Here is a 10,606-nt window from a genome sequence, read left to right as displayed (position 1 = left end):
CTCCCTGTGCTCTGTGTAAACAAGGAAACCCCCAGCCTCTTTGCTTTCCAAAATCCTTTTAATACAGCGCGGAAGGCTACATTTCCTTAGGCAAGCCGTACAGTCTCCAGGAGTAAGGCACACAACGGAATGCCACCCCGCGGGCGGCCCCGGGGGAAGCGGGGGGCTGGCCCTCGCGCCCTCGAGCCAGGCCCACGGGTTCTGTTTGTCTTCTTAGCTGGACACACACACACACACACATGAACAGACACAGACACGGACAGGGTCACCATCTGGGGGGTGGAGGAGGTCCAACAGTGAGTTTGGCCATGAGAGCAAAGATCCCCGCTGCCACCAGCCTCCCAGCCCCAGGGTCGCGGAGCTCAGCCACCTCTTTGGAGGCTGGAACACCCCACAATTCAGGGTTAGTTGTTGCACTGGGCTAGAATGTAGTGAGGCTGGATTAAATATTTGTTTAGAGTAGATTCAAGTTGATTAGATGCTGGAGGGCAGGCGTAATGGCTCCGTTGACATTTCCAAGTTCAAAGAGCTTGGGGCGAGACCCGGCTCAGATGAGAAAGCTCCAGAGAGGGGCCTTGGGGACTCTTGCTTGCTTTTTCCTCTTCCCTCCTTGGGCACTGCGGACCGGGCCAAGGGGTGGCAGACCCTGGAGGGGCTAGGTCATCAAATGCTTCCCTCTTCCCCTGTCCATTCCCCGCGCTGCCCATGAAATTAATCAAACTGTAATGACAAGCTCCTAGCAAGGAGGTGTGGGAAGAGAGATTACAACTCTGTGCTTGTTATCCTCAGCGGAAGAGGCACAAAGGGGTCACGGTTCCCTTTTTCGATATGTATCTAATAATAGCTCCCCTTAAAAAAGGGAATACTTTCCAAAATACACATACGTATAAATACAGGACAAGAACATATTAATAAGTCTAAACATTTGAATAATATGCTGGCTACTTAATACTGATATTTTCATCCATGGAAAACAATAACAGAATAACAATAACATGGCTTAGAGAATTGCAAAGATTTTTTTTTCTCATCAGAATTATGTACCAACTTCATATAATATTCTATGTAGACAATATTTCCTTCTTAATGTAGTTCAGTTGCATACTTTTTACAGGACAAAAGCATAGTAAAAAAAAAAAAAAATCCAAAACCATAACAGGAAAAAGAAAAAAGAAAACTTCTCACCATAAATATTTTCTTGCTGCTCAACCAGAAGGTTTGCAAAATACTTCCAGAAATCTTTCTTTGATATTCTATTGCCCTCCTGAAAGCTCTGAAATTTTGAAAATGCCTCTCTCTCTCTCTCTCTTTTTTTTTTTTTGTCTCAAAAAAATCCGGCAAACATATTTTTCTTTTCTTTTTCTTTTTTCTTTTTTTTTTTTTTTTTTAAAAAAGGCCCTCAAATATATACAGACAAAAATCACTGTGAAGATTTTTCGGGAAAAGCTACCAAATTCAGTGTTGTGAGAAAAACTGGTAACTGTGCAGAAATTTTAACATCTATGAGTTTTTTTTTTTCCAAAATACACACATAGTATTTTTGTTTTTTAAAAAAAGGAATTCTGTGTCAAGTATAATGCAAAATAAATACAAATTCACAAGTAGAGCTATCAAATACTTCATGGGGGGTAAACACCATTATCTCCCAACTAGATCGCTAGATCTACTGACTGCAAGCGGTTGTCCCTTTTGAACATACTAAAACCACAACACTTTCTTGTCTCCTGGGCTCCCAGGTCCACTGAGCACTTAATTCTCACAGCACTGGCCCAGACAGCAGTGTCTCCTGCTGACCTCGAAGAGCCTCCAAGGGCCACCCAGGAGGGATAGCCCAGCCCCTGCTGCACAGATGTCAGGACAATGGCCGCCAAAAAGGCCACTATGGGGTGAGAGGCCATCTCTTGCTGGCTCTGGCCTCCTGTGCTCTGGAATATCCCGGTTCTTTTAAGGGTGTGGGCTTCCCTACCTTTGCAGCCCAGTTGGCAGGCCCCAGGCATCCTTGGGCCAACGGTCCCCATGTCTGGCATGCCCTCACAGTGGAGGTTAGCATACTGCCACCATGGCAAAGTTTCTCTTTGGAGGCCCAGTAGGATGACTGACAGCAACAGCTTTTCCTTGGGGACAAAAGCTTTGGGCCAAGGCCACCCAGGTCACCCAAACAAGGCCCCTACACTCAGCAGGGAGGGAGCTCAAAGACGGCTCTTAAGTGCTCAGAGGATATGGCCCCCAAACCTTCCCTGCAGCCAGCGGGCTGCAGACACTCTCCATCTCGTCCACTTGCTCCCTGGACCCCTGGTTAACACTTCACTGTAACTCTTCAGTTGCACAAAGCATTTTCATTTGAAAACAAAACGTGGTAAACACTGAATTTCAGGCCCATTTCATGGTCTGATTTTTGTTTTTTTCCCACAGAGGCAAAATGTTGGGGCAAAATCAAGCGACCCAGTCCTGGCAGCCAGTTCTCTCCCTCCCCCCTGTGGCGGGGGCGGAGAGGACAATAGGAATGGGGCTTCTCACTGGGGAGAGAGGAGGCGCCCTCCTGCCTGCCAGAACGGTGGTCTCCCTGACCATGTGATGTGCCAAGAGGCCTCTCTGATCCCTTGGGAGGTAGGCAATCATTGTCCCCTTTTTCCAAATGAGAGGTTCTGTGGCTTGTCTCAGGGTTGCCCCAGTGAGGGCTGGGGAGACCTGGGTTAGGAGGATGGGGGGGGGTTGCAGGGAGGAGACAACAGTCAAAGCGGAGTTGCAGGGGCAGCAGGGGAGAATGTGACTCCCCAGGCGACACAGTGAGGGGCAGTGGTATGGAGTACAGGGATCCTGGAGGTGTCGCCCACCATCCAGGGGACTCCTTCCAAAAAAAGCTCTCTGTTCTGTGGGATGGCCTGGGGCCAGCCTACTTCTTGAACATCAGAGCTGGGGGACTTCTAGGCTTTGTAGTGTCACTCTCTTGCTTAACTCGTGGGGAAACTGAGGCTGGAGATGAGAAGTCCTTGCCCCAGGTGACACGGTACATCTCCAGAATGCTAGGCCTGTGTCCTTCCTGTCAGAGTATTTTCTGTGCTACATCTGGCAGCCTGGTGGGATTGCAGCACCTGGTGTGGGTGGGAGGAAAGAGGAAGGAAAGGGAACAGGGCTCACAGCACCCAGTTAGTGGGCAGTGCTGCTGGGGGTCACTGGGGTGCTTCCCCACATGCCCCAGGACATACCTTGGAGCATCATTCAGAGCCATCCCTGTCCTGCCTCTGCCCTCTGGGTCCCCTGGGTGCAGCTCCTGGGTGTGATGCAGTGACATCAGAGACGGTCAAAGTTTGGGGCTCAGTGTGGGCAGGGCACAGAGGCCTGCTCCCCAGCAGCTGCGGAGGAAGCATCTGCCCCCCGTGGTTGCTACCTAGGACTGACTGATAGGGCTTTCCAAAGTGGCTTTTCATACAGGGCAAATCGAAAGGTTCTGGGTGACAGAAGCTGGCCTGGCTGGTCTTGGGGAAGTAGTCCCCTGCAGGCTTTGGGATTCACAGTAAATTTAGTGCACTTGTGGCCAATACAAGGCTGCTCACTCCAAAGGCTGCTCACTCTCAGAAGAGAAAAGCCAGGGGAACACCAAGGACTCTATGGGACCTAGGCCTCCACAGACCCCCAGGCTGTGAAGAGCCCCGGGCCCCTGCCTCCCACAGCCTGTTGGGGCAGCAATGTCAGTAACACTGTTTGTCAACACACACAAGACAAAGACCCCAAGAGCCCCCTGGCCAGGGGACATGCAGCCCCTGGGAGCAGCGCAGGGGAGGCAGCGTGGCCGGCAGGGGGCGCTGCAGGTGGCTCACTGTACGCGGCGACAGTAGTAGCCCAGGACCTTGCACTTCTCACAGAGGTGCTGTGGGTGCTCCTTGCTCTGGTCAGACACGTCCAGGCCATCGGGCTTCTCCAGGGGTCTCTGCAGAGAGCGGGAGGAAAGGGCCCCAGAAGGGTGCAGAGACAGAGAAATACAGAGACACACAGGGAGAGTGAGACAGATGCAGAGAGAGGCCCAGAGACGGGGGAAAAGACGCAGAGAGATGGACGGACAGGTACAGATAGAGTGACAGAGACAGACACAGAGATACACAGGGAGAGGCTCAGACCAAGAGTAGAGACACATATTCACAGAAACAGACAGACACATACAGAGATACACACAGGGATGGGGGTGGGGGAGGTGGGGGGGAGGGAGGAAGCGGGGTGGGGGAGAGAGAGCGCCTGTAGTCACACAGGCAGTCCAGCCCAGGTGCTCACCACCTTCCTGCCCGCCTCTTGCCTGTCTGCAGGGTTCTGTGGCTGGGCTGGGGCTGGAGCATGCAGGGCAGGGGGTGTCTCATACCTGGACCCCTGGGTATATATGCCACTTTGATCTCCCACCAGTGCCACCACCTGAAGCTCACACAAGTCCAGGATCAAGGCACAAGAGGGGTACACAGACATATCCAGATGAGGAAACCATGTCCAGAGCGAGGGACACCCCACCCACATCTCTTGAATCCCAGCATCCAGCATGTCTTCCTTGGCCACGAGCCACTCCCACACCTGCTCAAGTGGCCTTAGGAGTCAAGGAGAGATTCATCTGAACACAACCACAGCTTCTGGCTCAGCTCAGTGAGCCTTAGCTGTATGAAGACAGCATCTGGGGCTTGGACTCACCCCACAGCCCAGAGCCAGCCCTGTTCATGACATGACTGTGGACCTGCACTGTTTTTAACAGGGAAACTGAGGCCCAGAGAAGGGAGGTGACTTGAAGACTGCAGGGAGCCTCAGTTTCTTCATCTGTAAAGTGGGCTACCCACAGCACTACCCATGGGTCTGGGGAGGGTCCCGGAGACCTCCGGCTATTGGTAAACTGGGCAGCGTTAAGCACATTTGTGATAGTCTGGGAGCTCCCCTGTTCCCTTGTTCCCTCCCCCCGGCCCCCAAGAGCCAGCAGAGGCTTGTCTCCCTGGAAACATCCTGGAGGCCCCTAGCAGCACCCCAGCAGACAGCTTCTTGGCTCATTCACAGAGATGTTGCTTTTCCTCCAGGGTAGCCCCTGCCCAGACCCTGCAGAAGGGTCCCTTGAGTGGACTCAGAGGAAGCTAGTCAGGGCCAGCTGGGGCCACACACCAAGGAGAGGGGCCAGGAACTGCAGGCTAGTGTGTGGGGAGGGACCCTTGGATGCAGTGATACCCATAAAGAGCTCTGCGAAACTTAGTAATTGCTGTGTGGCCATAAGAAAGTTACTTTAACCTCTCTGTGCCTCAATCCTCTCTTCCATAAAACAGGGCATAAGAACATCTACTTTTGATAGGGTTGTTGTGAGGGGTACATAAGGTATGTAAAGTGATTAGAATGGTGCCTGTATATGGAGAGCATTTGAAATGTTGGCCAGTACTAATACCATGTATTATCATTAGTATTATGTAGGATTAGGGGCAGGCTGGGGGCAGGGGAACGGGAGAGTCCCTGGCCAGCCCCAGCCCTCAGCTCATCGGACCTGTGCTCCTCCTTCCTTGGCCATGACCTGCTGGTGCTGCTTCCCTGCGTGGGCCCTGGCCTGGCTGCCCAGCCCTGGCCTGCTTGCCAGTGGGCGCTTGGGGAGCCGTCAGGATGACTCCCTTCGAGGGAGGGGAAAACATGCAGCAGCTGGGACTGACCTGTGCAGTCGCCCCACCCCTGCGGGAGGCAGGCCCATTAGTGTTTTCTTCTCCTGGGGGGGCAGGGTCTGCAGGGGCAGCCACAGCTGGAGCCTGACAGGAAACAGATGTGGCTGGGGCGGGTGGCGCAGGGTTCTCAGGGACTGTGGCATGATCAGGGCGGGGGCGGATTGGGAGAAATCCACCACAACCCTCCACTGGGGGCAGAGGGAGGAGCTCTGCCCTGTCCTCAGCTCACCAAAGGCTCTGAAGGACAATGGAGGGGTGCTATCCCAGAGCCTCCTCCCGGCTTGTGACATACTGAGAGAGAAGCACAAAGGCCCAGGAGAGTAGACCAGGGAGACAGAACTGGGTCCAGGACCCTCCATGCTGTCTGGGTGCCCTGCTCAAGGCCCATCTCCTCTCCGGATCTCAGTCTTCCCACGCACACAGTAGGTGCTCCACAAACACTGGCTGAGTGACTGAGAGAGGGCAGGGGGAGGCCCAGGCCCTGGAGAGATCCTTCCAGACTGGGCTCTTGAAGGCTCCAATCCCGTGGATGGAGATGGAGGTGGGGTGGTCACTCAGGCTGTGCTTGGCCGTGCGGGCAAGATGGAGGTGATGGGCAGGCCCAGGGATGGTGGGAAGGGCAGAGGCCAGCAGGATACAGGGCAGCGACTGAGGAGACAGAGCCAATGCTGGGAGCCAGGTCCCACCTGCTGCACACCTGATAAGCTGGGCCTGGCTTGATCCCATCTCCCATCCCCAGCCAGCCAGGGTGGTCTGCTCTCCCTGCTTCCCTCACTACACCCAGGTCCCATCTACCTTGCCAAGTCCCCTGACTTGTTCCCTCTTCATGAATCCCAGCTTCTCTCCTGATCCTGGGTAAGTCACTTACTCCCCCATGCCTCAGTTTCCCCCTCTGTGAAATGGGGAAACAAGTCCTACCCCATGGGGTGTCTGAGAAAGAACAGATAGAAAGTCTTAGAGGGTACCTGGGAGTCAGCAAACACAGCACACCCAGGTCCTCGGTGACAGAACTGGGATGGAAATCGAGGCCCATCTGGCCTGGGGAGGGGGCGGAGGCACTGTTCCCAAACATATTGGTGATTTCAACTCAGAAGTACCATCTCCCACCTGGGGGACCCTTCCTAGACCAATCTCTGCACACCCCCTGGGTTAATCGTCTTAAAATGAAGTCGAAAGTCCTGTTGTTCTTGGGGTCCTTTACGTATCCGCCCCAGACTCTGATGACCTTCCCATTTAGCTCCCACCCTGTTCCTCTCCATCTGCTCCTTCACCCAGATGTAGGTTTTGAGCACCCCAAGTCCTTAGAGCCTCAAGCATTTGCTCCTACAGAGCTCTTCCTAGGATGTACCCCCCACTTATGACAGGCCTAACTCCCCCTCCTTTTGATCCCCAGGTACAGAACACCTCCTCTGAGTAGCTATCTCTTTGAGGTCTGCCTTAGTAGGGCCCCTCAACCCCTTCCCACCCCATTCACACGTGTGCACTGGATGAGTAGAGGAGGGGACCCTCCTGCTGCAGCACCCTGCTGGCCCCCTGACGGTTCGGCTCAGGGCAGCACCCCTATTCATTACTCCCATTCATTAGTTTTAAAATTCACCTGGGGCCTCAGCTCTCAGGATCTTGCTGAAGTTGCCCCTTTATCATATTCCTGTCCTGGGGAAGCAGCCGTCCCTCCCCCTTCACCCCATTTCTGGTGAAACAAGGGAAGAATGGACGATCTGGCCTCATCCTCACTGTACAAGTACCAAAAGGAGGACCAATAATGGAAGAGTCCCCCTCCACTGTCCTTCAGAGCATGCCCCACCCTCTGTGGGCCGGCCGCCCCGCCCCGCCCATCAGGCAGCTGGCTCACCTGCTTGTGCGGGTACACGTTGATGTGGCACTTGATGCACTCCTGTCCCATGTTGGCCCAGGAGTTTCCGCTCATCCATTTTCTTTTGCACTTGGGACACTTGTACTCGCCAAAGCAGCGCTTTTTGCCCTGGTATGGTGTCAGACCCTCGCCTTTGGGGCGTGCCTAGAGGACAAGAAGCAAACATAGGGGATTAGGATCCATGGGTCCACAAATCCCCACAGGGTCCCATGGCCTCTGCTTCAGCCTGCATATTCTGTGTCTGTGTGTGCAGACACCTTTTGTCCCCAATCCAGAGATTGCAAGGTCACCTCCAGAGCACCAGGAATCGCAAGCCTGGGAGACAACTCCATGCACACAGCGGAGAACAGAGGACAGGGTGTGGAGGAGTAGAGTACTAAGGGAAGGCCAGGAGTTACTTTTTTTTTCTGGGGCTGAGGATTGAACCCAGCATCTACTGCATGCTAAGCGAGTGCTTACTCTACCACTGAGCTACACCCCATCCCATTAACAATCTTAATCATAGTATCTCCTCTTTAATGTCATTTTGCTTTCCTCGCTTTCAGTTACTTATGGTCAATATTAAATGGAAAATTCCAGAAACCAATAAGTGTTAAATTGCACATTGTTCTGAGTGGCATGATGAAATATCCCTCTGTCCTACCCTAGACATGAATCATTCCTTTGTCCAGTGTATCCATGCTGTATATGCTACCTACCATTTATCACTTAGTAGCCATCTTGGTTATCTGGCTGACTGCTGAGGGTATGAAAGTGACTGTTCAGGAAACCCTTATTTTACCTAGTAATGGTCCCAAAGTGCAAGAGTAGTGAAACCAGCAATTCAGATATGTCAAAGAAAAGCCAAAAAGTACTTCCTTTAAATGAAAAGATGGAAGTTCTCAATAAGAAAAGAAAAAAAAAACAGTAGGCTGAGGTTGCTAAGATCTTTGGTAAGAACAGATCCTCTGACCATTGAACTGTGAAAAAAAACCAAAAAAAGAAAGAAAGAAAGGAACTCATGCTAGTTTTGCTGTCACAACTCAAATTACAAAAGTTCGGGTCAGAGTGCCCTAAATTTGCTTAGTTAAGATGGAAAAGACATTAAATTATAGGATCTGGTGCTGTCCGTGGAATCCACTGAGGCCCTGAAACGTATCTCCCTTGGTAAGGGGAAGTCTGGGGGGACTATGGTATTGATGATCTCAAAGGTAGAAAATCTTCTCAGAGTTGCCTTGACTAGTACATCTTTTATTATGAGCAAGAGGGATTTTTAAAGTGTATTTAAGAACTATCAGACAAAAATGGGAATAACGGGGGATTGAGCCTGATGTAACTTCCCTATGATGCATATGAATATACCACAGTGAATCTCACCTTTATGCGCATCCACAAGGCACTAATTTAAAAAACCTATAAATATATAGCAGAAAAATCAGTAGTAGAGAGAAGTAACAGGGGGGAGGGAAAGGGGAAGTATAGGGGACCAAATTAGAGCGAATCATATTCCATGCTTGTATAATCATGTTAAAACTTACCCGAATGTTATGTATAACTAAAAGAAACTAATTAGAAAGAGAAAAAAGAAGCAGAAAAATTTTCCTTCGTGAACTGTTTGTTCATATTCTCTGTGTTTTTTTTCCTGCTGGGGTTTGCTGATTTGTAACTGCACTTTACATACTAAAGAAGCCAGTTCTCTTCTACATGTTTTTAAAAATGGCTCTATTGAAATGGGATTCACATTTCCTACATTTCACCCATTTAAAGTGGACAATTTGCTGCTTTTTAGTATATTCACAGAGTTGTACAACCTTCACCACAATCTAATTTTAGAACACTTTTGTCAAATCCCCCAAAGTAGGCCTGAATCCACTGATGGTTACTCTCTATCCAATCCCCTTCTCCCCACACACCCAGCCCTATCTCCTGGATTTCCCTATTTTAGATATTTCATCTGAGTGGAAACATACAATATTTGTCCCTGTGTCTCTGACTCCTCTCGCTTACTGTTTAAAGGTGCCTCTGTGTTAAAGTACACGTCAATACTTCATTCCTTGGTGCCAATTCCTGTTCCACTGTACAACGATGCTGCTTCATTTACCCACTCATCAGATGATAGACATTTGGACTGTCTCTGATTTGGGGCTATTATAAATAAAACTGCTCTGAACACTCGATTCTGCACTGCAGTATTTTACAAAGTTGGCTTGGTTACCCCCTGTTTAGAAATAGGAGATTTCGCATAGAAACAAGACCACACTGGTCTAGAACTCTTGCTGGATGAGGGCCGAGGAGTGGATGACCATTGGATGGCTCAGGTGCATCCTCCGTGTTCCCTTTCACCAGCGGCAACCTCTATTTATCTTGCCTGCTTGGCCCTTGAAGGCTCTGAGTTTAGGACAGGTTTCAACATAGGCTCTGCACTGTGAACAAGCGTGGTCCCCAGAGGGTAGCAACAGCATCCCTTCATAGTCTGTTAGAAATGAAGACTCTCAAGCCCCGCCCCCTCAGATCCATGGAATCAGAACCCGCATTTTGACAAGAGCCCCAGAGAATTGCCTTGCCATTAAGTTTAAGAAGCCCTGGGCCACAAGTTGACCTGTGTCCATAGTAGTTTCCCTGAGTAGTTGCCCAAATTCTAAATAGTACGTTGTGGTTAAGAGCACAGACTGGATCCAAACCCAAGCTCTGTGATCCTGGGAAAGTTACTTAATAAGGATAAGCATTGTGACGATCACCAAAGACTTTTCTGAGGATTGAATGAGATACTACAGACTCTAAGAACAGTGCCAGGTAGGCTGAAGGTAAAACGGAAGCATTAGCACCGTGATTATTGTGTATTAATATAGAACAACAGTGGTATATAAAATAATAACTTCTTCCTCTGGAAATCATGTTTTTGAAATTTCTCTCTCTCTCTCTCTCTCTCTCTCTCTCTATATATATATATATATATATATATATATATATATATTTAAAATATATATATATATATTTTAAATTTCAGGAGCCACGGTACCACTTGTGATGGCCTACTAGGATTTCACACAAAATACTGAAGAGGGATATATGTGCTGAGTATGTAAATCTA

The 10,606-nt window shown here is 50.2% G+C and overlaps 1 protein-coding gene across 7 annotated transcripts in view; it reads right to left on the bottom strand.

Annotated features, from left to right (window-relative positions):
• Window positions 1-2,392: 2,392 nt before the first annotated feature.
• Zcchc24 (zinc finger CCHC-type containing 24) overlaps window positions 2,393-10,606 on the bottom strand; it is a 49,969-nt gene continuing 41,755 nt past the window's right edge. For 2 of the 7 annotated variants that reach the window (XM_046419611.1, XM_046419616.2), the window contains 3 exons: window positions 7,516-7,680; window positions 6,629-6,721; window positions 5,754-6,311 (listed from right to left, as the gene is read on the bottom strand). In XM_046419611.1, coding sequence (XP_046275567.1) covers window positions 6,066-6,311; window positions 6,629-6,721; window positions 7,516-7,680 — 504 coding nt within the window. In that variant the 3' untranslated portion in view covers window positions 5,754-6,065. The other 5 variants (XM_046419617.2, XM_046419618.2, XM_046419615.2 and 2 more) reach the window with 4 other exon arrangements.

This window comes from Marmota monax, unplaced genomic scaffold, assembly GCF_021218885.2.
Source record: "Marmota monax isolate L192 unplaced genomic scaffold, Marmota_monax_Labrador192_F-V1.1 WCK01_AAM20220418_F8-fsc00019, whole genome shotgun sequence".
NCBI classification, from domain to species: Eukaryota; Metazoa; Chordata; class Mammalia; order Rodentia; family Sciuridae; genus Marmota; species Marmota monax.
Note: the sequence above shows the minus strand (reverse complement) of the source record. Positions and strands in the feature narration are given on the sequence as shown.